Source organism: Leucopleurus acutus (genome assembly GCF_964270905.1).
Source record: "Leucopleurus acutus genome assembly, chromosome: 16".
NCBI classification, from domain to species: domain Eukaryota; kingdom Metazoa; phylum Chordata; class Mammalia; order Artiodactyla; family Delphinidae; genus Leucopleurus; species Leucopleurus acutus.
In genome coordinates, this window is record NC_139158.1 from 7,300,043 (window position 1) to 7,327,321 (window position 27,279).

General features: G+C 55.9%; 3 protein-coding genes across 3 annotated transcripts; 1 reads left to right on the forward strand and 2 right to left on the reverse strand.

Moving 5' to 3' along the window:
• The first annotated feature begins 5,809 nt into the window (after positions 1–5,809).
• Positions 5,810–11,718, forward strand: AP1S1 (adaptor related protein complex 1 subunit sigma 1). The gene is made up of 5 exons (XM_082856143.1): positions 5,810–5,891; positions 7,732–7,910; positions 8,552–8,660; positions 9,704–9,841; positions 11,095–11,718. Exons 1-5 carry the CDS (start codon positions 5,889–5,891, stop codon positions 11,140–11,142), a joined length of 477 nt encoding a protein of 158 aa, XP_082712269.1. The 5' UTR covers positions 5,810–5,888; the 3' UTR covers positions 11,143–11,718.
• Positions 11,719–13,331: 1,613 nt separating this feature from the next.
• VGF (VGF nerve growth factor inducible) lies at positions 13,332–15,182 on the reverse strand (the record flags this gene model as incomplete). Its single annotated transcript, XM_082856394.1, has 1 exon — positions 13,332–15,182. The coding sequence occupies one exon, from the start codon at positions 15,180–15,182 to the stop codon at positions 13,332–13,334; it is 1,851 nt and encodes a 616-aa protein (XP_082712520.1).
• A 7,283-nt stretch (positions 15,183–22,465) lies between these two features.
• NAT16 (N-acetyltransferase 16 (putative)) lies at positions 22,466–26,185 on the reverse strand (the record flags this gene model as incomplete). Its single annotated transcript, XM_082856838.1, is given in 7 exon segments — positions 22,466–22,668; positions 22,671–22,767; positions 22,771–22,887; positions 22,890–23,021; positions 23,640–23,657; positions 23,661–23,864; positions 26,150–26,185. Coding segments are annotated over 7 exon segments (807 nt in total).
• Positions 26,186–27,279: the final 1,094 nt, after the last annotated feature.

Consider the following 27,279-nt stretch of genomic DNA (forward strand, 5'->3'; position numbering starts at 1 on the left):
AGCTGGGACACCAGCGTCCTGAATGTAGCCTTTTCTCCCCTGGCCACCAGAGGTCGCTTTGGCGCCAGTGGAGAGCTTCTGAAGCAAAGCAGCTATGACTTCAACCGAAATCTTGCCAAGTCTGAACTCCAATTTAACAAGTTTTTCTTTAAGCGTGTAACTGTCTACTGGGGGCGGTGAAGCACTTTTAAAACAGAGTAAGTGAGGGACTTCCCTGGCGGTCCAGTGGTTATTAAGGCTCTGCAGAGGGAGCGGGTTCCATCTCTGGTCAGGGAACTAAGATCCCTCATGCTGCTCAGCGCAGGCCAAAAAAACAACAATCATGTAAGTGATTGATGTTTCTTACTCTCAAGTACAGGCAAACCTCGGAGACACACTTACTTTATAAATATTTTATTGCTAAAAAATGCTGACCATCATCTGAGCCAGTAATTGTAATCTTTTGCTGGTGGAGGGTCCTGTCTTGATGCATGGCTGCTGACTGATAAGGGTCATGGTTGCTGAAGGTTACGACGGCTGTGTCAATTTCTTAAAATAAGACAACAGTGATTGACTGCATTGATGGACGCTTCCTTTCACAAACAATTTCTCTGTAGCCTGCAATGCTGTGTGATAGCATTTTACCCAGAGTAGAACTTCTTTCAAAATCGGAGTCAATTCCCTCAAATCCTGCCGCTGCTTTATCAACTAAGTTTATGTCATACTCTCATTCCTTTCCTGTCATTTCAACAGTCTTCACAGCATCTTCACCAGGAGTAGATCCCATCTCAAGAAACCACTTTCTTTGCTCATCCAGGAGAAACAACTCCTCACCATGAAAGTTTTATTGAGAGATGGCAGCAGTTCAGTCACATCTTCAGGCTCCACTTCTAATTCTAGTTCTCTTGCCATTTCTACCACATCTGCAGTTACCACAGTGGTAACAAAGATCACTGATCACAGGTCACCATAACAAAGATAATAATAATGAAAAAGTTTGAAATATTGCAAGCATTACCAAAATGTGACACAGAGGCATGAAGTGAACAAATGCTGTTGGAAAAATGGCGCCAGTAGACTTGCTCAGTGCAGGGTTGCCACAGTACAAACCTTCAATTTGTAAAATACTCAGTATCTGAGAAGCACAGTAAAGCAGAGCGCAGTTAAATGAGGTCTGCCAGCATCTACGGAGAATACTCACCAAAAAGCTGAAATGTTATGGGAATCACTGCAAAAATGGTTGAAAGAAACATTCTAGAAATGATCACTGGAGTGTAAAGGGTCATCAGGACCGGCTGCTTTGTTCCATCTTAAAGGATGAATAAGGTGGATTTGGGTCTGTGGGGAGGGAATGGCAGCGCATTCCAGAAAACAATATGAACAAAATCACAAAGGAAAAATAATAGCAAGGCAGGTTCCAGGGACGTGCCTGAGAATGAACTCCCAAGTCATCAAGTTGGTTTTCAGACTGCTGTCTCCCTCCTCTGATAACCCAGCCCGTCTCCCCTTTTTCCATACGCTCTCCTAGTCTATCAGGCAGGTCTGACCTACGTCCCTTGAATAAGCCACGCTTTTTGCGATCTTTCATGTCCCAGGCTGATAGTCTGCAAACTTAGGAAAAGGTGGCGATGTTGACCACAATGGGAAACCAAGAAATGGGATGGTTTCAGGGGAAGGCGGAAGGAAGTTACTCATTTGGGGCAAGTGAAGTTTGAGCTGACAATGAAATTCTCAAGTGGAGGATCCAGTGTACCTTTCTTCAACAACACTTGGGTACCTGCTGTGTGCTGGGCACTGTGCTAGGCACAGGAGAAAGAACAAAAGAAGGCAGTCTATCCTCTAGCAGGAATAATAGATATTAAATATGTACTATTATATAGAAAATTAGAATTTAGCATATTTGGGGTGAGAGGTAAGATTTAAATATCTCGATTAGGTAACCATGTATACCAATCATAATTGAAGCCAATCAACAAGCACTGTGCTAGGTGCTGTAAAGAAATAAAACATGAGTAAGACACTGTCCCAAGAGGAGCTTACAACTCACATGTTTCATCAACAGACAGTGTGGCATGATTACCTAGTCTACCAGTCAGAGTCCTTTGTTACCAGGAACTGAAACCAACTCTGGCTAAATGAAGCAGAAAAGGAAACTGGGGAGCTCAGGGAATTGCCAGGAGGGCCAGAGAACCAGCAGGAGGTCTCACACTAGAGACAGAGCCCCAAATTACAAATCACCAGGTACCCCCACCCTACCTCTTACTGGTACGGGACACTGCCATTGGCGCCACTCCACCTGCGCCCTAGGTTTTGTCCTCTGACCCTCTGCCAGAGGCTTACCTATCCTCATCACCCCATCCCCCCTCATTCCTTCCTGGACCAAAGTCCAGGTGAGAGTAAAGACTGGCCGAATCCAGCAGACATGCCCATGCTGTGGGCACAAAGAGGGCTGCCAAAGGGAATATCTGGGAAATTCAAATGCTACACTGGGAGGTTGCTCTATCTCCCCCTAGACTCGTAAGGTGGGGATTCTGAAACCCTAGGAAGGGGGTTTAGAGCCAGGGAAGTGAAAAAAAATGGCAAACATCTACCACAGAAAGTATTCAGGACCCTTAGGAATAGCATATGATAAGGTCCCAACTGCTTAGTTAAAAACAAGAAGTTAAAAAAAAAACCCAGAGATGAGTGCAAATGACATCATCAGGGAACAATGAGTACTTAAAGAATACACCAAAAATGGTGGTGGGGGCTTCCCCGGTGGCGCAGTGGTTGGGAATCCGCCTGCCGATGCAGGGGACACGGGCTCAAGCACTGGCCCGGGCGGATCCCACATGCTGCGGAGCAGCTGGGCCCGTGCGCCACAGCTGCTGAGCCTGCACTCTGGAGCCCGCGAGCCACAACTACTGAGCCTGCATCCTGCGGCTGCTGGAGCCCGTGCTTGACAAAGGGAGAGGCCACCTAATGAGAAGCCCCGCCCACCGCCGCGAGGGGTAGCGCCGGCTCGCTGCGCTAGAGAGGGCCCGCGCGCAGCAACGAAGACCCAATGCAGCCAAAAATAAATAAGTAAATAATAAATTTTTAAAAAAAGGTGGCAGGGAGCATCATCACAAGAGAGAGAAACACAGATCATAGACTCAGAAATGAAAGGCTTTGAGGCCACGTGGATCACCCTTCCACCCACCGCAGGAACCACCGCTCCAACCAGATGAGGGAAGAGGAAAGGCTTGGGGAGATGTCAGCGTGGGCTTCGCAGGATAACAATAATAACACCATCCACACTAATGAGGGAGAATCTCACCTCTTCTATTTTTCCATTTATACAAATGGCACCACTAATTCTCCAGACTCATCTTTGATTCTTCTTCCTTCTCTACTTAGATGAGTTCTAAATTCAGGTGATTGGCCCATTACAGGTATCTCTCCAATTTGTCCCTCTCCATTTCATTTTTGTGCCTAGATTCCCAAAACTGCCTCCTAGATGATCTTCCAGCCTTCCATTTGTCCTTTCAAATCATCCCCCATATTACTATAAGATTAACTTTTTCAAAGCTGTTTTCACCAAGTTATTCAGCAGCTCAGACAACTATAATGACTTCCAACTGCCCATTGCATCAAATCCGACCTCATCTGCAGACACAAGCTCATTGGACCCACTAACTCATAGATTCTCTATGTGTATCATTCACTAACCATGAAGAGATAAATGAGGTCCATCATCTTCTAGTTAGTTTAAACCACTTGAGTCTATGATTCTACGTGAGCAAAAACCCTATTTCTCACAATTCTCTCATGGATCTTATCTTCTCTGCAGCTAGGCATGGCATGTTGAGACAAGGAACTCTAGAAAGTGTCATCTTTCCAAGGCGTGTAGGAGTTCACATCTCTAGATCTTCTACACTTCCTCGGGCTGTTGCCTAGATCTCTGCTTTACATTTTTTTTTTTTTTTTTTTGCGGTACAAGGGCCTCTCACTGCTGTGGCCTCTCCCGTTGCGGAGCACAGGCTCCGGACGCGCAGGCTCAGCGGCCATGGCTCACGGGCCCAGCCGCTCCGTGGCATGTGGGATCTTCCCGGACCGGGGCACGAACCCGTGTGCCCTGCATCGGCAGGCGGACTCTCAACCACTGCGCCACCAGGGAAGCCCTCTGCTTTACATCTTTACCTCACTGCTCATTACTTCTTTATACACAACCTTCTCCTTTCCCCTATGAAGACATTTTATTATTTTGCCTTCTGCCCTTCTCACACACTCCCACTCCTTTTCACTCCATGATGACAACTTGCTTTATTGATATGATTCTTGACCTAAAAAATAACACCAAGATAGTTCAGCCAATGTCTATGCCATTGGCAAGCCTATGATATAGGCAGAGGAAAAAGGGAGATGAAAAAGAAAGGAGGAAGGGCTTCCCTGGTGGTGCAGTGGTTGAGAGTCCGCCTGCCGATGCAGGGGACACGGGTTCGTGCCCCGGTCCGGGAAGCTCCCACATGCCGCGGAGCGGCTGGGCCCGTGAGCCATGGCCGCTGAGCCTGCGCGTCCAGAGCCTGTGCTCTGCAACAGGAGAGGCCACATCAGTGAGAGGCCCGCGTACCGCCAAAAAAAAAAAAGGAAGAAGAAAAAGTAGTAGACCAAAGAAGTTGGGAAAGGCAAATAGTAGTAATCGCTACCAATATCAAGTGTTTACAGTGTGTCAGATACTTTCTATACAGCCTCAAATCGGACTTGCAAGGTAGGTATCTTCATTTTTTAAATGAGTAAACGGAGGGTTAAAGGACCCACCTGAGACTATATACATCAAGTAGAGAGCAGAGACCAGATTGCATCCCAGGTGATTAGGCCCACCCCCTTGCAACTAAAGCATATGACCTCCATAACAAAGAGTAAGAAGAAAAGAATGCAAAGTGGAGACAGGTAGAGCCTTACCAACATTTGCTTCAAGTGCTACTCAAAAACAATAGCATCATTAGTTACCAACAATTATCTAGAAATATGCCATTAAGTTTTCGGCATGACAAAATTTAAGATTTTCCTCTTATCCATTTATATGCAAACTCCTTTACTACGTGGACACACACACACAAATATACACACTCACACATGCACATCCTCAGTCAAAAAGCTTGTATTACAATTTACATCCTTCTTATCTTTACACTTGTGTCTGGGTTACGATTGTCCCTTTTTAGCTTTAACCCATGCCAACTTTTTAAGATTCTCTTTATTTCTTTCTCTTTCGCCTTAATCATGCTTCTCCCCCTCTTCCTTACATCACTTTTCTTTCAGCCCCTCCTTTTCTCTTTTTATTTCTCGTCTGCCTCATTACCTACACCTTTCTCTTACTTTGTTGCTGCATCTAGCAGGTTCCCAGTAGATGTCTATTCTGAGCTCCATACTTCTCTCATGCCTGCCCTACCACCACCCTTTGTCTTTGCCTTCCTCGTCATTCCTCCTTCCCTACAGACAATTCCCACCCTGCTCCCTCTCAATCGCCCACGCCCTTTCCATTAAACCACCCTACTTCCTCACAAACTCCAGCGGTCACCTCATCCACCTCTCACCCCTTTACCCGCCTTTCTCCCCCAAGGTTCCAAAGCGCGAGGACCTCATTGTCCTCCTCCCCCATCCTCCAACCAGCCCACAAGACAGCCTTGTTACCATGACGACAGGGCTACTCAAAGCTGAAGTCAAGGACCTGGTTGCCATGGCTTCCGCTTCTCCACCTCCAGCCCCGCCCGCGCGCTCCGCAGCATTGGCGCCTGCGCAGTACGCAAAGCCTTGGTTCTCTGAACCGCGGCGGACGGGGCGGGGCTTCAAGAGAGAGGGAGGGAAGGAGGCAAAAGGATAAGAACGGGAGTGGAGCTGGCGCCTACGGTGGCCGAAGAGGGACGCGCAGAGCCGGAGGCTGCAGGATGGTAGGCTGTGCAAAGAGGGAGGGGAGGGGGAACCGAGGGGCGTGGGCTGCACCTGCAGGGGTCCTTGGGGCCGCCCTCGGTGTGAGCCGCTCTTTCTCCCTCCGGTCCTCAGAGGCCCTCACTTACCTGGGCGGGTGGGCTAGCCGGCCTCGGAAGGAAGACCAGCTGGAAATGGCTTTAGGGAGAAGGCGCGGAGAGGGGGCGCATTTGTGGGGAGAGAGGGAGGTGACTAGGGGGCGGTGGGACCGTCCGGAGCCACGAGGAGCGCGCGGGTCGCGATCCAAGGAGTCCCAACCACTGCCGCAGGGAAGTCGCCCGAGGAATGGAGGCTCCGGGGCCTGGTGGCGGAGGGAGGCAGCGGGGGTCGCAAGTCACCGAGACCCTCTGTCCACGTGCAGCCCAGAGCAGCGGCGGCCGGCGGGAAGGGCGGTGTGTGCGAGGGGATAGTTTCCGGGTCCGAGGAGTGGACGTCCTGCCTCAGCTAGAGGCGGGGGTGAGGTGGGGAAGCCAAGTGGGCTCGAGGTTTTGCTCTCGGGGACCCAGGCTTTGGCTTCCCGGTTCCGGTGCTCTTGGCTCTCCGGCCCCCACCCCATCCTCTTTCCGGAACTCGGGCCTTCCGTCTTCCTGCTCCCGGCCCACCCCCCATCGTAGCCGCACACGGCTCCCTTGTGCTCCTCTGTTGACCACTCGCCACGCTAGCAGCGCTTCCCCTTCCCCGCCACCAAAAAAAACCCAGTTCTCTCGAATTCTGATCCTTAGCCGTCTAAACTAGTGCTGTTCCGCACACCCAGGACTCTGGCCCTGGTAATGTACACGAAGAGAAGACCTCCAGGGAGAGGGAGATGACTCCAGGATGTGGCCCGGACCCGCCCACCCCCCCGAACTGGGAAGCTGTGGTTGCACGGGGTAGTGAGGGCTCTGCACTCCCCAGTGCACCCCCCTGGGCTTGTTCCACAAACATTCCCTAGGCGAGCCACCCTGAATGGCTGTGTCCAAACTGAGGGACTGAACGGGAAATTGGTCACCTGGTATCTGGGGAAGTGTGGGCATTCAGCAGGAGGCACCCTAAAAGGAGGAAAAGAGGAATATGTCTGGCCAAATGCCTGGAGGGCCGAGGAGAGCAGAGGGTGGAATCCGGGGCTCCCAATACCATGTGCTAACGTGAAGAATACCCCTGAGCACAGGACTGGCACTGGAGGGCAGTGTGCTGGGGACATCAGCAAGGGTGTATGGCTAGGATGGGGTGGAGGATTGAGGTAGCTTCTTGAGAACAAAATACCTGATTTCAGCGTGGTGGTGGATAGAAAGAGCAGGAAAGAAAGCAGACATCTCTGACATCAGCTATGGGCTTCTTGTCACCGGGATAGCATTTTACCCACCTTTGGAAAACAGGATTAGGAAACAGGAGATCAGGAAATAATAATAATGATACCTAATGTGTTATAGTGCTTCCTACGTGTCAGGCACTGTTTCACGTATCAACTCCTTCAATCCCACCTAACAATTCGGGAAAGTAGGTACTTTTATTATTTCCATCTTACACACCAAGAAACTGAAGCCCGGAGACATAAAGTAATTGCCCAAGGCAAATTACTCAACTACTAGAGGCAGGATTTGAACCCAAATGACAGACTCAGAAGCTCTGACACCCCCTACAAGGAAAGGCACCTGCTGGTGGGAGTAGCCAGTGTTGACAGCAAGGGCTGATGTTTTGAAGAAAGTAGGAGCCGTGAGTAGAGAAGAGGTAGATGGGATGGGTTTGGGGCTGTGTATTTCTGGAGGAAACCAGCTCAGAGAACCAAATCTCTGACCCTTGGCTCTGACTCCTCCCCACCCCCAGATGCGATTTATGCTGCTGTTCAGCCGGCAGGGGAAGCTGCGGCTACAAAAATGGTACCTGGCCACCTCGGACAAGGAGCGAAAGAAGATGGTTCGGGAGCTCATGCAGGTCGTTCTGGCTCGCAAGCCCAAGATGTGCAGCTTCCTGGAGTGGAGGGACCTCAAAGTTGTCTATAAGAGGTGACTCCCCACCTACTTTCAGACCTGCCTGTATCCTGCTTGATTGGGGTCTGGGATGGGTTCACCTGGCCAAGAAATAGTCCCTTAGGTCAGGAAGAGCTTAGAGCTAAGGACATCCGGAGGGCAGCGATGAACTCCGGCCGCCTTTACTTTCCAAATTCACCTTGAAGAAATTCTTGTTCCCTTTTGGCTTTGCTCAAGCCTGACACCTACTTCATGCACCTACCTGTGTCCCAAAGGCCCCATCTTGTCTATTGCACATGTCCCTGGCAGCCTCATTCAACAGTCATAGATCCTGCACCACTTTCCTAACACACACACACACACACACACACACACACACACACACACGTGCACCAGCCCTTCCCAGTTCCTCCTCTGAGCAGGTGAATTCGTGGCTCAGGTTTTTGCTGAGTCAAACTGAACAGGTCAGAGGTCGAGAGGGAAAGAGCTTGCGTCTGTGAGAGGCACTGAGAGGCAGAGTGAGTTGCTATTTGCACACCCTGGGGCCACCCCGCCTGTGTCCAGTAGGGGCACAGACTGGGAATGGGGGGAAATGAGAGGTTTGGGCACAAAATGCCTGGGTCCCAAAGCAGCCCCAGGAGCTGTCCCAGCCGTCCCTCCCGTGCCCCTGTCCTCAGATATGCCAGCCTCTACTTCTGCTGCGCCATCGAGGGCCAGGACAACGAGCTTATCACGCTGGAGCTGATCCACCGGTACGTGGAGCTCCTGGACAAATACTTCGGCAGCGTAAGTCTCCCCATCCACCCATTGCTATACTCAGCAATCCCCTCTTTTTACCAAACTCTGGGGTCCTCCCGGTCTCTGCCCTGGAAGACTCAGGAGAGGGGAAGTTGGAACAGTGAGAACAGTAGTTAATCTCCCTCTTTAAGCCTTAAGCCTATTAGCCATGCCCCTTAATCAGCCCGGGGCGGGGGGGGGGGGGGGGGGGGAAGGGTGGGGACCAGAGTCTGCCACTTAGTCAATCCATCTAGAGCTCACCTCAAACTTCTCACACAAGGACAGAGGCCATGTTCAGATTTTTATCAGTGGTTCCTGACCTTGACTTTGCTTTGGAATCTTCTGGAGAAGTTTTTTTTAAAAATAGCGATGCCTATGTCTCACCCCTGGAGATTCTGAATTAACTGATCTGGGCTATAGTCTGGGCACTGGCAGTGAGCTCAGATCTTAGGTGGGGAATAGTAATAACTCCATAATTTGTATTCCACTTAATAATTTACACAGTGCTTTCAGGTTCTCCTGATTGCTCCTCATTCCGTCCTATGAGTAGGTGTTGGTGTCTTTTCACCAACAGATTTTGGTGAGATGAGATGAGAAAACTGAGACTCAGAGAAATTAAATGAGATGAGAAAACTGAGACTCAGAGAAATTAAATGCCATGTAGAGTTAGCTGGTTAGTGTCACAGTGCTGCTTGGAACCGAAGTCATTTACCCCATGATCGAGAATCTCCTTCCCTGCCCTGTCACTGTGCCTAGGGAGGGAAGCTAGCCCAGCCTCTGGTAGGAACTGTGTCGCAGATCTGGGGGGAAGGCAACAGGAGTCAAGGGTAGACTAGAGCAACTCATGTCTCATGATCACAGAGAAAGAGGCAAGAGAAGGAGAAGGAAAAGCCGAACCAAGGACTAAGGCCTAGGGGTTGGGAGGACATAGACCTGGGGCAAGAACCCAAGGTGGGCAGGAGTGGTCACGAAGGCCATGGAACCGTGATGAGAAAAAAGGGGGGTGGAGATGCACCTTGACACTCAGCTCTGCCTCCCCCCCCTCCTCCCAGGTTTGCGAGCTGGACATCATCTTCAACTTTGAGAAGGCCTACTTCATCTTGGATGAGTTTCTGATGGGGGGTGACGTCCAGGACACCTCCAAGAAGAGTGTGCTGAAGGCTATCGAGCAGGCGGACCTGCTGCAGGAGGTACGGGCCGGGACGGTGAGGGGTAGGAGGAAGAGGACCAAGGCCAAGGGCACCCTCCCTGCTCTGGACACCTTGCCTGCGGGCCCCAGCTGCCCCTTCCCACCCTCCCTGTGGCGTCTGGCCCCCAAGGCGCCTGGTTGGCCAGCTGGCCCTCAAGCCCTAACTGCTCGGGGTGGGAGGTAGTGGGGGTGGTGGACGGCCGCCTGTGCCAGTTCCCCCCTCCTTCTCCCAAGACCCAGGGTATCTCATCCCAGCCAAATCGCCTTTGTCCCACGCTACTCTTGGCATTTAGGGTTGCTCAGAGAATTGGAGAAGGGGCACATGATAGGTCATTCTTTCTTTCTTTTTTTTAAACACACACATACTCAAAGCCTCTGCTTCTCAGAAGCAAAATTTTGCCATGGGGATTTGGGGGTTGGGGTCGAGGGCGCCTGGTTGTTGATTCTCCCTTCTATCCGGCACCCCCGCCCTCACACCATTACTGCCTGCCCCCTCTCTGCTGTGCCACTGCTGAGCCTTGGTGCAGGGAGATGAGTCACCGGAACCTGCAATGATGAGCAAGCCGGCCTGAGCTGGCTCTGAGGAGGGGGAGAGATGGGGTGCGGGGGGGGGCTCATCCCTGCAGAAGGAGAAAGGGCAGAATCCAACTTGCCATCTCACTGGTCCAGCTCCCCCATCACACACACACACGCACACACACGTGCACACTCATACACACGTGCCCTGGCACTCACACACCCACCCTGTTGCTACTGCTCTGCTCAGACCCTAATGACTCATCTCTCTGCAGTCTGGTCCACCTTTCCTCGGGGACCTGATGCCAACTTCTTACTCCCTCCCCGCACCCAACCATCTGCCACCCCCAGCCCTGGGAAAGCCAGTTTCCCAGCCCCCAGTCCCACTTTTCCTCCCTCCCCTTTGGATACTGAGGCCGAGCCCCTTGCTTGCCAAGCTCTTGGCTTTGGGTTCTCTGCGTGGTGGGGGACTCACCCTGGACCCCACTCCTTGCCATGGTTGGCTCTGGGGGGGTGCACCTGGGAGGCGCTCCTGGGAGGCTGGAGAGCTCCCCTCAAGGGTCCCCAGCTGTTCCAGCCTTGGACTCACATTGGCTTCTCTCTTCCCTCCCCGTGTCTCTTTGTGCTTCCCCCTCCTCTGTCTGTCCTTACGATTGCTGTCTTGCCTACCCTCCACTCCCTCACCCTGTCTGCCTCTCCTGGCGTCTCCACATCACCCTCTGTCTGTCTCTGCCTTAGGAGGACGAGTCGCCGCGCAGTGTGCTGGAGGAGATGGGTCTGGCCTAGCCTCCGCCCGGGGCCACGTGGAGATGTGGGGAGCTGGTGGAGAGGCAGGGCATCGGTGGCCCTTTTCTTGGTGGGACCCAGCTGCCCCTCCTCTGCTGCCTCACCTTCTTTTGCAGTGAGCTGTGGGCTCAGGACCCTCAAACATTCCCTCCCTCCACCCCCTACCTCCTGTTTCCCCTTTTCCCACTGAAGGTTTTAGGAGCTAGGAGGCAGGAAAATGTGACCAAGTCGGGGGTGCTATTTGGCTTTCATCCCCTGCCTTTGAAGAACTAATGTCACCCCAAACTCCCCCCCCCCACCCTTATAACTGTAAATATATAAATATGTCAGGTTAAAGGGAAAAGGTTTTCAGGGCTCTTCTCTTCTCCCTGCCCCATAACCTACCTCCAGCCCTCCCCGCAGCCAGCCAGGGCAGCTTCTCTGCCTGGGAGGGGGACCTCCGTGTCTCCAGAGGGAAGTCCTTTTCCCTCATCTGTCTCCTCCCCTTCCTTCTTGGCTGCAGTGGGGCCTCCGTTCAGTTCCAGGGGAGGAGCAACATAGTTAATTTTTTTCTAACCTTGCTACTTTGAGGAAAGGGAGGGCTGGGGGAAGGGTAGGCTTTACAGAAGACCGGGCCCTGTCCCTCCTTCACTCCGAGTTCCCGGTGAGGCAGGAGCTAAGTGGGTGGGGTGGGGAAAGTGTCTGATGTTGTTTTCTTTTCCTCTAAAATAAAAGGAAAAGCCTTTCTGGACTTTGCCTGGCTTAGGCTCTGTGAAGGAGGGCTGCTGCGTCAGTCAGGACGGGAAAGCAGCACTGCCCGCTCCACTCATCCCTGGAACTAGGGTTGCCAGATTTAAGCCCCCCGCCAAAAAAATGAAGATACCCAATTCAATTTGTTATGGTAATGAATAATGTTTTTAGGATAAGCGTGTCCTGTGCAAATGTATTCATTGTTCATCTGAAATGCAAATTTGACTGAGTGTCCTGTATTTTACCTGGCACCGCCCTCCCCCCAAACAGATTTGTGAGCTCAGTGTCTCTCTGACCTCAGTGGCCGCTGACCAAGGTGCCTCCAGCTCCCTGAGCTGCCTTCAGACAGGGAGGAGCAACTCCTGGGGACATGGTTTCACTCCTCTGAGGTTTCTTTGTGGTCATTCACCTGGTTTAGTTTCATTTGGGGAGGAGACTCCAGAGTTCAAGGATGTATCCCATCCTCTATGCTTAGAAAAGGCTTGAGAAGCAGTTAAAAGGATGTTTCCGTGGCCGCCAACCCCTCCTCCCCACGTGTCTTGTGAGGTACATAGGACCAGGGAATTTAGGGAGCAGTTAAGGGAGGTGGGTGGGTAAGGTGGAGCAGGGGTGGCGGGAGCCACCAGCACTGCCTAGGTGGCCCTGAGATCGTGCAAAGAAGGATTCACTAGGTGACTCAGAGCTGTGGCACCGTGTCCGCTCTGCATCTCTCTGCCAGGGCCTGGGGACCTGTGACTTTAACCCCCAAGCTGGAAGTGGAATTTAGGGTTTCCTAAAGGATGTGAGCCTATTCTACGCCCTCTCCCCCACGCCGAATACGGTTGAAAGAGGTTCTGTCACTCAACCTTCGCTGTTGAGCAGGAGATGGGTGTTGTGGATGGCGCTTCCCTCACCGCCCCTTGGGAAGGACCACGCAGGCCCAAGGGGACGGGTGAATAACCGAGAACAAAGTCCTAATAAAATAGTCACTTTTATTTCTTAGCAAAACTATTTCCTCCGTGAGGGGTATTTACAACAGAGTAGGGAAAGAAGGGGTAAATTCACAGCGATCCGGAGAGGGTGGAGAGGCTCTTGGGAGGCCCAAAGGGCGGGAGACAGACACTTCTTCACACAGTTAACTGGAAATCCTTTTTCCGGTTTCAGACCGGGACATCCCGAGAAGGACTAGGTGGGGACGGGGCCCCGCGGGGGCAGGGAACTCGCACAAACTACCCGCCCCCCCCTGCTGGCCCCGAGACACCCGAGAGTGAGTTTGGGATTTCGGGCTTCCGACGCACGAAGAGGTCTGACAGGTCCCGGCGTAGCCCGGGGGCGGGGCGGCCCGCGGGCGGAGGGGTGGACGGGGGCGGGGCTGGGCGGCGGCCGAGGGCGGGGCCGGGCGCATGCAAACACTGAGAGGGGAAAGGAGCGACACGGAGGGGGGTGGCGGCGCGCGCGGCGGCGCGCGGGGGCGGGGCCGGTCACGGGCGCCTGAGCAGCACGTGCTCGATGTAATTCTCCAGCTCTTCCTGCTCCTGCAGCCGGCGCTCCTCTGCCTCCGCCTGCTCCTGAGCGCGCCGCGCCTGGGCCTCCCTGTCGGGATAGTGGCTCGAAGGCGGCAGGGCGTGGTGGTAGTGGCGGCGGCGCGAGGCAGCGGGTGGCTGCAGTGTTCGCGGCCGGATGTAGTTGGGAAAAGGGTGGTAGGGCCCCGGGGGAAACACCTCGTCCTCCTCCCGATCCCAGGGCGGGAGCACCTCGTTCCAGTCGGGCAGCTCGTCCCGAGCCGGGGCGGGGGAGAGGGGCTGGGGCTGCGGGGAGCGGGCGTGAGTGGGGACGGGGGCGGCCCGGGGGGGCGGCACAGGCTCGGGAGGGGCGTTCTTCTTCCGCTTCCGCTTCTCTTCCACCTCCTCGATGATGCTGACCACGTCGTCCGCTGGCAGGTGGAGTTTGGTGGACAGCTCGATGAGGCTATCGATTGTCTGCGGGTCCATCTCTTCGTCGTCGTCCTCCTCCTCCCCGCCCTCCTCTGCCCCCTCGGCCTCCTTTCGTCGGTGGCCGGGCGTCTCCTCCTGGGAGCGCTTGTCTTCGGCTCCGGCTTCTCCGTCCTCCTCCTCGGCGAACAGTAGCGCGTTCTGTCGCGCCCTCTCCGCCTCCTCCGCCTCCGCCTCCGCCTCCGCCGCCTCCTCATCCTCTTCCCCCGCCCTCTCCTCCCCGCCGCGTCTCTCCTGCTCCGCCGCCTCCTGCCCCCTCTCGGTCTCTCGCTCCTCCTCCTGCTGCAGCCCCCGACCCCCCAGGCCGCGCTGCCGAGCCCCGCCCTGCAGCAAATACTGGAGCAGCAGGTCGGAGGCGAGGTCGGCCAGCCGCTCTTCCTGGGCCGCGGCCTGCCGTGTGGCCTCCGCCTGCCGCCGCCCGGCTTCCACCTGCGCCAGCCCTTGCTGTAGAAGGCGCTCTCCCGCCTCAGAGCCGCCCAGGAGTGAGGTCTCCGGCCGGCGCGCCTTGGTAAAGGGAGCGCCCAGGCCTTGGTACGCCTTGGACAAGGGTGCCAGTGCCTCACCTAGGTGTGTTTTGGGGGAGGACACTCCTTCCCCGAACTGGTGGGCTTCGGGAAGGGGCCCGCTCTCGGGCATACGCGCCTGGAATTGCGGGGGAGCAGGCGGCGGCAGGGCCGCGCGCTCCGGGACGCGCGCCTGGAACTCTCCCCAGGAAGCCCGCCACACGCGCTCCGGCCCGGGGCTCTCCAGGTTGACTCGGGTCAGCGTGTGCGTGCGGGTTTCCGTCTCTGCTGCCGCCGTCTCTTGCTGGCGCTTGGCACTGCTCGGACTGAAATCTCGCAGTTCCTGAAGCAGGGAAGCTAGCGCCTCGAGCTCCTCGGAGGGGTCGGCCGCCTCGGGACCATTCTCCTGAGTCTGAGGGCGAGGCGGGGCCGCGGGCGCCTGGGTCTCTGGCGCTGGGAGACTGTGGGTCTGGCTGCGCACGGTCTCGGTCAGCAGAGCTTCTGCTGCTTCTTCCTCTGGCCGCTGCTGGGAGCCTCCAGGCGCTGGGGGCGAGGCCGGGCGGTCGAGTGCCTGCAGCAGCACCGCGGCCAGCGCCCGGGGATCCACGCCCTGGAAAAGCTCTCCCTCGTCCTGCGGCTCTGAATTTCTAGCGGCTCGGACCTCTGGGGCGCTAACATCCTTCGGCCCGAGCACTGCGTCCCCGGCTACCGGCTCTTTATGCTCAGAGCTGGGGGGAGGTGGCTGAGCCTCAGGGTGCCCCGGGGGCGCTGCTCCCAACCCCTTGGTCAGTAGAAGGAAGCAGAGGAGGACAGGAGCCGGCAACCTGAGCGATTTCATGACCGAAGGGCTGCCGGAGACTGTGAAAAAATAGAAGTGACCAAAGAAAGAGAGGGTTTCTGTAAGAATTTTCCGCTCTCTGATTTTATATTCCCTTCCCCCACCTTTAATCAGGAAAGCCGGGGCTTCCCTTATCCCCCTAACCTTACCCTGAAAAGGGACGTTTAGGAGCAAAGGAGGAAGATGTGCCGATCTCTGGAGTCGTGTAAATGGGAAAACGCCTGCAACCCTTGCTCCCCCGGTGCCTCCTCGCCCCCCTTCCCTGAGCCAGCTCACTGGCAGCGCCCACGTACTAAGCAGCAAGGATACGGGGAAAAAAAAAATCTCTGCTCCCTCCCCACAGGACTCCCCGGATGGTGCGTGGGCGACTTCAGCAGCAAGAGAAGAGCGGCGACTCCCCCATTTACCAGGGACCCTTCCCGGGGGCTCCCCGCTGTGTTTTCAACACTCCCAACTGGGGGAGAGAGAACCCTCCCTCACGCCCACGGCTGCTGAGGGTTTGAGGGACGGACAGCAGAGTATTTACCAGCTGGTGCCACGACGCGGGAGGTGGAGAGGAGGGTCGGGGCGGGGTGGGGACAGGGGAAGATCGGGACTCGTCCGCCTCGGCTCCGAGCGGTGGCTAGGATACGAGCGATGGTCGAGGTCTGGCGTCCAGTGGGCTGGGCTCAGCTGGATCCGCGCGGCTCCGGGAGACTCGCTCGCTCAGGCTTCAGCACGCTGGACAGCGCCCGCGCCGCTACCGCCTTATAAAGAGGAGCGCGCGGGGTCACGTGGGAATCGCCCCGCCCCATTGACGTCAATGTTCATTCATGGGGAAGCGGGCGGGCGCCTAGAGGCGGGAGGCCGCCCAGCGATTGGAGGATGCGTGCCTCTCCCGGCCCGCGCCTGCGCGCTGCAGGCCTCTTTGGAGGGGTGTGCGCTATCCTGGCACCAGGGAAATGAATGAATGAAGGAATGAATGAATGAAATGCTGAGGCGGGCGGGGCAGGGGGCTATGAATGAATGAAGGAGGGACGAGGAGAAAAGGATGAATGAATGAATGGCAGAATGAATGGAAGGGTGGACTCAGAGACGCTGCAAGGCGGGAGGGTGGGTTACAGAGCAACTTGCAGCGGCGGGAGCCCGACGAGCGGAATAGGGTGGGGGCTCTCCCAGCGTCTGACTGGGACCCATAGGAGATCCACACTGGGAAGGGGGAAGAGAAGGATTCCAAAACTGAGGAGGGGGCCAGACTCCCCATTCCCCGACTGCACGGTGCGTGGGGAACACGCCCAAGGACGGCGTGAACCTGAGAGAGGAGGGATGGTTCTGCGCGCCTGCGGGCGCTGTCCGCGGATCTGCGGTGCGGGATGCGGGCCCTGGGCCGGGGCACATGGGTGGATCTTGAGGCTTGGGTGATGCTGTCGGAAAGGATCCGAGTTGGAAGAGATAGGGAAAAGATTGAGGATGTGTGTGCCTCTGTGTCGTGTCTGTTCATGGTCTGTGCGTGTCTCGAGAAAAAAATGTGTGTCTGTCCTTCTGTCCAGCTGACTCTGTTGGCCCCTTTTCAGACCACCTCTCCCCACCACCCTCCTGCTTCTTCCCCTCTCGCTGCTACCCCCCAAAGGACGTTTGGAGGACGAGAGCAGACCAGGTGGGGAGGGGGGTGCGCAGGTGGGGGGTGACTCAACTCCATCTCTCTCCATTGCTTAAAGGGAAGATTTAAACGCGATGGAGGGGGGCGTGGAGGGTGGGAGTGCAACGTCAGAGATCGCCGCTCTCTGCCACCAGACCCCTCGTCCGCATCTCCTGCCAGAGGGGTTGGGATTGGGGGCTTGGACAGTTAGAGGTTCCGGGGGGATGGGGGGCGATGACGCACAGATTGCGCAAAGAGAATCCATCAGCGAGCCGGGTCCAGTGAAGGGAGACCAGCCGTGGGCGGGGGTGGGGGAGGACGGAAATGAGGAGGGGGGCAGGGGAGAGGGGAGGGAGGCAAGGGGAGCAGCCACTGCAGAAATGAACGGGAGGGAGGGAGGCTGGAGGGGGGCTGCGGTGCAGGCAGAGAGCTGTGCGGGGGCGTGGGCAGGGAAAGGGGGGAGTGGAATGACACATGCCAGACACACAAGGACTGCGGACACGGGTGCCTGTGGGCACACACAGGGCACCCGCGCCCTAAGACTCTGGAAACCGGGATCAGAGCTGTATGTCAGGAGCTCAGATACTCTTTCAGAGCCAGTCCTCAACCTCTTCCTCATCTCTTCCTAGCACTGACCCTCATCCTCTCCTCTCTCTCTCTCTCTCTCTCTCTCTCAAACTCTCTCTCTCTCTCTCTCACACACACACACACACAAACACACAAACACACGCTCACGTGCTTTCCCTCTATAGCCAGCAGTGGCTTCTCGGTTCCATCAGTGGCTCCACTTTCCCAGAAGAAAACCCATCAGCTCTGCGGGGAAAGAGGTGGGGAGAAGTAGAGAGAGAGGAAAGAGAGAAGAGATGGGGGCAGGAGAGGGAGGCAGGCAGGCAGGCATCTGGAACAGGTAAAGCATCAGGCTAAAGAGAAAAAAAATAGGAGAACCAAGGTGACTGTGAAGATGCCAAAGAAGGAGAGGAGGGGGCAACAGACCTGAGACTGTGCCGCATCCCCTCCCCAGACTATCTAGGACATCCCTCTGCCCCTATGGGTTCCCCTCATTCGTCTTCCTCCTCAACCCACTCCCCTTTATCCTCCCTGCCTGGTTACCGAGAGCAGTGGAATGGGGGGGGTCACGTTACCTTCCTGAGGAGGATGAATCAGAGAGAGATGGCTCAGACATCTGTTGGGGGGAGGGGAAGCCATCCAAGAGAGAAGGAAAGAGGGAGGGAGGGAGGCGAGGTGGGGGGGGGCAGCCTGAGAGGCTGATGGGGCTAAGAGACCAAGTATGAGATGACGGAGATGGGCATCTAGAGAAATTGTTTGTGTTCCTGTGGGCTTGTATATGTGCACATGCATGTACATACGTGTGCATTGTGTTTGTGTGTGTCCCGAGATTAGTGAAACATAGGGGGAAAGAAAAAGAAATGGAAATGGGGGGACCAGTTGTGTATTTAATCAGCTAGAGAGTGGATGGGCATGGTAGTGTTCCAATTTAAATATGTAATTTTCTCTTCCAATCTGCGGAGCTGTGTTTTTGCCTGTTTCCAGGTGTCTCTGTAAGTGTGAGTGTGTGTGGGTCCTGATCCCTCTGAGTGCCTGTATACCTGTGCGGTTGGGAGTTTGAGTGCATCCAGTCTGGGTATCTGCTGGTGTCTGAAAATTGTGCCTGGCTTGGTGTGTCAATAATACGTGTGTCTTTGTGCACTTATCTGGGTCCTTCCATGTCAGTTGATATATGTTACAGGTTATGTGGACTGCTATGTGCTTTTGATCTTTCCTGCCCCTCCCCCACTTACCTTCACCTCTAGATTTCTGTGCAGAAAAGCCTCAGTATCCTAGCCACTCATCTGCAGCCCCCAAGTTCAAGTCTTGCCCCGCGTTTTTTAGAGTGTTCCCTCATTCCTGCATTCTTCCCCAATGTTTCCCTCCTCCACTCCGCCCAGAAGTCCAGGGGAGCTTCTCAGAAATCGACATCCCAAGAGTCTCAGTCATTATGACAGGGGGGAGAGGGCAGTGAGATGGAAGCCAGGGCAACAGATTTGGTGATTCCACAATCTGGATTGTGTCTGCATGGACTCTGAATCTCTGGGTCTGTTTCTGCCTCTCTCTATCCCAGTTCCCTGCCTGGGTCAGCTCGTTCACACGTACCCCACCTCTCAAAAATGTGCTATGCCCTTCACACCTGGCTGCCTCTAGGGGCTTCTGGAAAAGAGCTGGACTGGGGACAGGTTCCTGGAGTTTGGGAGAGGAGGGAGATGGCAGGAAAGAAAGAGGAATGAGAGACAGAGCTGGGAAAGGCAAAGCTGAGAAGGGGACCAGGAGGGGATGCCTGGTGTTTGCTCTGAGATGTTTGTGTAAATCCGTCTCTTTATCTTTGTTTCTGAATCTCTCATACTCTCCAGGAGGGTAGTAAGAGAAGATGGGCTCCAACCAAGTAATGATCCAAGCTGAAGATTTGGAAAACCCAGGGAGGGGGTAAAGCACTGGGTCTTTTCCCTGAGAAGGTTTGGGAAAGGAAAAGAGGGCAGGGGCTTGGGGGTCCCCGCAGCTCACCTCCCCTCTCTTCCTCCCTTCCCCGCAACCGGTGACTCACCTCTGCAGCCTTTCAATGCGTCAGCTATGGGGGGGACAGGCAGGGAGGGGCACTTTATGAGAAAGGCAGGGGTCTCCACCTTGAATTGAAAGAAAGTGCTGAAGAACCCCGTGGAAATGACCCCATTAGAACACATCATTACCTATCCCCTGCCCACCCCAGTTCAGGAGGGTGGGGAGTCCTGGGAAGGGGACTGGGAGAGAGCTACGGGCCACTGGTGGGTCTGGGAATGATGAGTAATAAAGGGGTGTTCACCCTGATTTTTAGTCCCAGGGTCCCATTCCCTCATACCCCCACCCACTCCTGGGTGGGGGAGGGGAGACCCAGCAAGCTGGGGGAGGGCAAAGCCGCAGAGATGAGTCACCAAGAAAGGAAAAGAGAAAGAGGGAAAGAGACAGAGATGAGGAGAGACACAGAGACAGCCACTGGAAAGACGGAGAAAGGAACACACACACACACACACACACACACACACACACACCCCTGAAGGTGGTATACACAAGCTAACAGGAGAAAGGAAATTTTGTACTTCCATAATCCTGAACCAGCCTCTTCCAGCATCCACCTGTCACACAAACACACAAACAACAGTATCATTCAGAGTTACACTGATATCCTGAGACACACCCACTTACACAAACACAATGTCACACCTAGTCCAGCAGAGTCACCTGTCCAGGCACATGCTGAAGATGTGACCAGTGTAATGGAGGTTCAGGTTGAGAGCCCTCGATTCCTTTTACACAGGATGGTGGGAGGGCATAAAAGCCCTAAAGGAATATAACTTCAAAAATCCAAGACTCACAGGCTATGCCTTGCATACGCGACGATACACACAGTCCCCTGCTTCCCCATCCACACGTACATAGTAACCTATCAAGCGCCTCCTCGTCAAGAAGCCACTTGGAGTACATGATTCTGGGGTACGCCAGGCCCGTAGCCCCGAATATATCCCACCCAGACACCCCCTGATTCGTACACACATGTACAGAAACACAGACACACAAAGACGCCCATGGACACACTCACACGGACGGAAACCACCTTGCGCTGCCTTGCCCGCGTCCGCACACGTCCTGGCGCCCCCGCGTGGTACTTTTCGGGATCGCAGTCTCCGCCGCTTCGGAGCTCTGCTCCCGCGGGGCGGCGCCCAGGCTCCCTCCACCTCTTCCCCCTCCGTGCGGTGCCCACCCAGGAATGGGGAGAAAGCAAGGGCGCTGGCCGCGAGAGAGCCGAGAGCTGGGAGTTAGATGCCTGGATCGTGGGAATGAGGCAGGCTGGTTCTGGATGCCAAGGGGAACTTGCGAGAGAGCAAGAATTTGGAGCAGCGGCAGACTCCCAGGTCCAGGGGAAAGCGAGGCCGGGGGCTAGTCCAAGCGCCGTGCCGCTGCCCGCCTCGGTTCTGAGCAATCAATTCTTTCTGCCGCTTGGCTGGTGTGGGGGGTAGGGGCGCGCAACGGCCAGCAGCCCTCCCCAGCTCCCCTCCAGGAAGTCATTAGCCCCAGTGCCACAGGGCTTAGAGATCCTCTCTGATACAGGCTGCTGGGGAAGGGGGAGAGGACAATGCAGCTCATCCCTCCCCACCGAGAAGAAGTGAAACAGACACAGAAGGTGGGCCAAGGGCCCGTTTTATTGCAGTACAGCCATGGTTGAAGTGACAGGGAGGAGGGCAGCTTGGTTAGGTGCAGGAGGCAGCCAAGCAAGGCACAGCAGCGCAGCCGGAACTGGGGGGAAAGAGGGGAGCAGCGGCTGTCTGCTTTGTCCACCTTCTTCCACCTCCTGGCGCCCTCCTCTGTCCATGTCTTTGATTCCATCCCCAGCGAACCCTGTGCTCGCTGTCCATTGTCCAACAAGAAGTTCCAGCTACAGTGAGGTTCTGAGGTATGCTCTGGGCTGGGGACACCTGGTTTCTAGTCTCTGCCAGGCTACCAGCTATTGTGAGCCACTTGGAAGGCACTTGAGTCTGAGTTTCTCTCTCCTCCCTCTGCGGGAGATGTGAGGATCCCGTGTAGGAGACATCGCTGTGCAAATGCAGCTGTTACTACTTGCATTTAAATAGAAGACTGTCAAAGTCCACAAAAAGCATAAAGGAACAAGAGGATGGGAGGGGTGTCCAGAAATATCTGGAGGAGGGGGTTCCAGTCACGCTAGGAGGCAGCCTGGGTAGAAGCAGGAGACAGACTCGCACCAGGCTGAGCGACCTGCCCTCCACTACACCAGGCTCTCCACCCAGAACCCTCTGGTTCACGGGCCTGCTTCGGGTCCCTGGTTGGGGGCATAGGGAAGGGAGTCTGCAAAATAGCACCATTGTGCAAAGTTGGAGGAAACCCCAGTCAGAGGAGGCAGCCTCAGAAAAGTGCATCACCAGAGCGTAAGCAGGGGCCAAATGGGGGTGGGGCATTATAAATCTATTTCCTTTACAGGTCCTTCTCCATATTACACACAGGGCGGTTGATGAAGAGACCATGGAGAAGGGGAATGGAGGGGCAGACAAATGGACAACGGAGAACTAAGAGAGGTCCAGGCACGGGAGACTGAGAGGACGGTGAGGAGAGGAGCAGAGGGCAAGCTCTGGGGGCCTGAGAAAGATCGGGAGCAAGAAAAGTAATACGTATCGGGCAACTGTGCTCCTGGCCGGGTACTGGGCATTGCACACACTCTGCCAGCTTCCATCCACGACGGAGCAGAAGGGAGAAGCCACAAAGGGCAGAGTACACTCCCAGGCTGGGCACGGACAGGGAAAGGCTCCGAAGCTGTGAAGGAACCCATTCTTTGGCAGGGAAAGGGAATGGGTGGACAACAGAAGCGCGAGTGGCTTCCCCAAACCCGGCGGTTCAGATCAGGGTGTGGGCAACTGCGTTTGGGGGCGCTAGAGTCAAGATGGCAGACAGAGATGTAAGGGGAAAAGGGAAGGGAAGGATGGACTGCGGGTAGGTGTAGGCGGCAGAGCCGATGACCGAGGGCAGGGGGAGGGGCGGAGCTTGAAAACAGCAGGGGCGGGGCTTGGGGGGATACGAGGAAGGAGGTGGGTCTAAAGTGCATCTTCTCTCCCCTCCGACTGGAGAGGCCTCAGATGTCGGCCTCCAGCAGGTATTGTTCGGTATAACCCTTGGCCAGCTCGAGCCCCAAGCCAGCCTGGCAGAAATCAGCCAGCTGTAACCACAGCTGGGGCGCCAGGAAGAGCTGGCACATGATGTTGAGGTGGACGAGACGCGGGGCCTGGCGCTGCAGATGCCACAGAAGCTGGCTCTGAACCTGCGCGCCTTCGCTGACATGTTGACGTAGCGCCACGTGCCGTTGCCGCCAGGTGGGATGGGGAAGGGGCGCGTGCACAGCGTGAGCACGCGCGGGCGCGCGCGGCTGTTCACGTGTCACTCCAGGCCCTTGGCCGCCAGCAGGCTCAAGTTACTCTCGCTCGGCCGGTAGGGCTGCCAGTCCTGGATGATGGTCCCGCCCGGAAGCACGTCGCGCTGCACAGAGGGCGACAGCAGGGGAGGCGTGCCACGACGCCGCCAGCCTCCGACACGGCCTCCGTGGGCAGCGGCGAGAAGGCCCGCAGAGCCTCCAGCCGCGCGCCCAACCCCTCCAGCAGGGCCGACACGTTGAGCTGGACCAAAAGGATGCCCTGGGGGGGGGCACGAGTGATCGCGGGGCGGGCGGCGGGAGGGCTGCGAGCCCGGCTCCTCTTGGCACCGTCACTCCCACATTCACACCCACGGGCTCCCACCTGGGCCCCTCGAGGGCCGACCGTGCGGGGCCGGATGAAGTGGGGTATGTGAGAGCATGCAGGAACCAGGGGCAAGGCCTCCGAAAACCTGGATCCCCAATGAGAGTGGAGATCAATGTGGAGTAGTCAGGGTCGTGGGGATGTGGACCCCAAGAGTGGAAGCGAGGGAAGCTGATCAGTCAGTAGGATGCGGGAGACGAAGGGGAAGGACAAAGGCTCAGATTAGGATGTTTGGGTCCCTGAAGAGAGGCGGGGACACTAAGTCGGGACGCCTGGGCTCCAGCCTCCTGGAGTAAGGATGGAGGATTTAAAGACGGGAAGTCGGGAGCTGTTTGACTTTCCCTGGGCAAAAGGGCCTGGGTAAGGACTGGGAGTCCCAGGGCAGGGCTCATGGGCGCCCCCACTCGGCAGAGCCGGGAGCGAAGGAAAGCCGGCAACTGGCTGCATATAGGGTGACACCGCCCGGAGGCCCCTCGGGGACAGGCCCGCCCATCCGAGCTCCCTTGTCCTTCTCACCTGCTTGGTGATTAGGTGCTATTGCTTCAGCTCCCGGGACCCCAGCTGGTCGTCCCGGGTGAGTCGTGCCACCTTGATCCCCGGGTGCCTTCGCTTGACCAGCTGCGAGCAGAGGCGCTGCAGCATCCCAGCCACGCCCTCGCCGCACTCCCAGGGCGCCGCGCGCAGCCCCTCCACCAGAGCCGTCTCCCCAGCGTCGATCACGTGCACCGACCCCAGGGCGATCTGCGGGCCGAGGCCGTTAGGGGGCCCCCGCCCCGCCTTCACCCCCGCCAGGGCTCTCCGTTCAAAGGGCTCGCCTCTTCCCACACGCTGAGCACTCCGTCGTCACCACCCCGGGCGCTGGGCCAGCTCTCCTCAGCACTTGGGTCTTGGATTCAAGAGCCCGCGGAAAGATCATTCGCGGGCGTCTCTTCCACCTCCTGAGATGCTCCAGACCCCTGAGCATCAGGTCCTTGCCCACTCGCCACGCCCCGTGGCTCCACTCCCAGGAGCCTGCTACTCCCAGCTTCCTCTTAGCTCCGCCCCGGAGCCCATCTCTTAGCTGCTCCTGCATTCAGGCCCTCTTGTGCGAGAGTTCAGTCTACTCAGGGGTCCAGACCCCATTCTAGCTGCTCCCAACCCCAGACTACCCCCTCTTGTCTGCTCCCCTCTTTCTGTGCTCGGAATTCTAAATTACAGAGGCTGTCAGGTTCCTCCGCTATTCCGAGTTCTACACATCCGCCACGCACCCTCACTGGCTGGGCCCCTGGATCCACACGCCCTTCTCTCTCTCGTCTGTTCTTCTTATTGGGAAATTTCTTCCTGTAATCCTTGCTTCATCTCCCACTCAGGCTACCCCTGCTCTTCCCATTCCTCAGAGTTTCCTGTTTGGGTCAATGGCCTGTGGATCTGGTACCCCTTTGGCATCCAGCTCTTCTTTTTCCCCTGCCCAGAGACAGGACGAAAGAGAAAGGCCCGTCCCCAAGTCCGGATGATTCCTCATTTCCAGATCTCTCTCCTCCAGACCAACCAAATCAACCAATCAAATCCCCTCTTCTCTCTTTCAGCCAATTAGAATTGTCCACTCACATAACCTACATAAGCCTCAGTAACCAACATCCCAGGGAACACACATACCAGCTACTTTGAGGAGGGTGATTTGGGGATGATTAGACTTTTTTTTTTTTTTTACAAGAACATGACCTAGGTTTAGGAGATGGGACCAGCAGGGGCACCAAGGGGCGGGTTAGGGATAATTTCAGCTTCCATATCACAAACATGGCTTATGTAAGCACAGTGTGGTTCCAGTACAAACAAGCTTCAAAACCAGGGCTCCATCTCCCGCTTTCTTTTCCATCTAATTCTTAGGCTTAAGGCTCTCCCAGGTAAGCTGGGGTGACGTTAAGACAGCTCAGACCAGTATCATCAGAGGGCAGGGAGAAGCACAGGCTCAAGGATCTTAGAGCCCCTGCTATGGCCACTAGGGACCGTCAGGTTCAACCCATTCCTTTCACAGAGAGGAAATCAATCAAGGCCCGAGATGGTTAAGATCTTGCCTAAGGTGAGTCAGCTTGGACAAAGCTGGGCTAAAAGTTAAATCTTCCTGGATCTCAGGCCAGTGGGGAGATCTCCGACCCCAGCCTGAAGAGCAAGGATAGGCATGACTGGGTCCTTGGCAGGAGTCAAAGTTTCCAAGTGCTAAGGGTTAAGCTGACTCAGAAGCAGAGATGAGGTTGCGGGAGGAACACACACTGCCCTCTCCCCACCGTCAATAATTTCTATGCCAAAAATGAGCTCAGTCAGATTACTTGCGCCAGGTTCTGGGGATGATGAGTCCCAGAGAGGAGCAGGTTAGCTTGTGGCTCCCATCTGGATCTCCAGACAATCTCATCAGCTGTTCATGGGTCCCTGGAACATACAGGCTGGTACTTCAGGGATATTCCAGCAATTCCCCACTGCCCCCATAAGGGGGCAGAATGTGAGCAACTTGTAGACCGGAACACATCCTACTAGGTGCAGACATTAGGCTCCATTTTCCCTCTTACTTTCAAGATGGGGAGACTATTGCCAAAGAGTGTCTGCATCTCAGATAAAATGTGTGTAAGGGGAGGGGATTCCCAGGGTCACAGGAAAGAACGGGGAACTTGCTAATTCACCCTGCATCTTTTCTTCCCCGGCGCTCTACTCCTATTCCCTTTGGGGGAGATGCAAAAGTTCTAAGGTCCTTCAACCCTGGAGGAGGTGGGAGCTGGGAACAAAGCAGGTCAGGGGAAACAGGCCAAGTGAAAGCAGCCAGCTGGCCCCACAGCCCTTGCTCCACACTCTGATCCCTTCCCACCCTCCAGTGTGGCTCCTTGAATTCTAACTCCCATTAGGTGTCTAGGCAGAGACAGAGGCAGCCCTGTGCCCCTGGGCACTATGGGAAATGTAGTCCAAGCACCCCCTGGACCAAGCTCCAGGAAAGGGAGCAGCATTTCCTTATCATCCTTGTATCCTTTCTCTCAACCTCATAAATATGAATGATCCACTCTGGCGAGAGGATGATTGGAGTCGTCGCTGGGCATGCCGGGAGCCCATCCCCCACCCCATCTCTGTCCCACCAAACACACCTGAAATATTGATGGCCCTGAGGTCGCAGCTTCTCTGAGCTGGAACACGGAGCAGAGGAAGCAGAGAGAGGAGAGGCGGAGTCAAAGAGACCGCAGCTACACAAAGCGCCCAAAGAAGAGAGCGAAAAGGACTGGAGCCGAGGCAGAAAGGAGACCAAGGCAACCTGGAGACGATGGGGGGTGGGGGAGAGGCACTGATACCAAGTCACAGACATGACACCTCGTGACACAGGGCACAGCAGATGCCAAACAAGTCCTAGCACGCGCCCCCTCCCCAAGGAGACCAGAAATAGAAAGCAGCTTGACACACCCCCTTCTCCCCGTGGTGTGTGGTGGGGAAAGGGGTCACGGGGAGGAGAAAATCAGCAGAGGCTGGAAGAGAACAGAGACTTGAGAGCAGAGGCAGGGGAGACAAGATGAAGTGAGGCAGGGGCAGGGGATGAGGAAGATGGACCAACGAACTGGGGAGAGGGGGTGCCTCAGAGGGCCACGATCATGGAGAAGGGGCGGCTGTATTGGAGGGTGGTCCCCGGTCTTTTGGGGAAGCAGGCGGGAGGGAGATCCCGAAGGAAGCTGTGTACTAGGCAGGGGGCCCCCTGGGCACCAGTCCCACCAGACTGGGACAGGTGGGAGCCAAATGACGATGGGAGGCGGAGGGAAAGCTCCTCTGAACACCTGGGCGAAGTCGGGTCTCAAGTTATCTGGGACGCGGGGCTGGGATGGGTTGGGCGGTAGGAGGCGCAGAGGCTCTCTCCCCCTGAGGGGCGTGGCTTTCTGCTGTCCCCATTCCGCGGGGGAGGAGCATGCCAGCTCCCCGCCCCCAGGCCTGGCTGCCCCCCTACCTCTCTCAAGCCAGGGCCAGGGACTGGCTGCTGAGAAGCCGATCGGGGCCGGCCGCGCAGACAGCGAACGGTACCTAGAGCGGGGTCACCTCGGAGCTCCGAGGGTCAAATTCCGATGACGCGCGGGGACCCGGCCGCCGCCGTCCGGTCCCGACTCGGAGTGTTCCGATGCGAAGGCCGGGTCTGCTCAGTCCTGCACGCGGGCTC

What these genes read in the sequence shown, in the direction of transcription:
- AP1S1 (XM_082856143.1), top strand. An exon ending in TGGACAAATACTTCGGCAGC is followed by an intron (nt 8,661 to 9,703) that starts GTAAGTCTCCCC and finishes CCCTCCTCCCAG; the next exon opens with GTTTGCGAGCTGGACATCAT. An exon ending in AGGCGGACCTGCTGCAGGAG is followed by an intron (nt 9,842 to 11,094) that starts GTACGGGCCGGG and finishes TCTCTGCCTTAG; the next exon opens with GAGGACGAGTCGCCGCGCAG.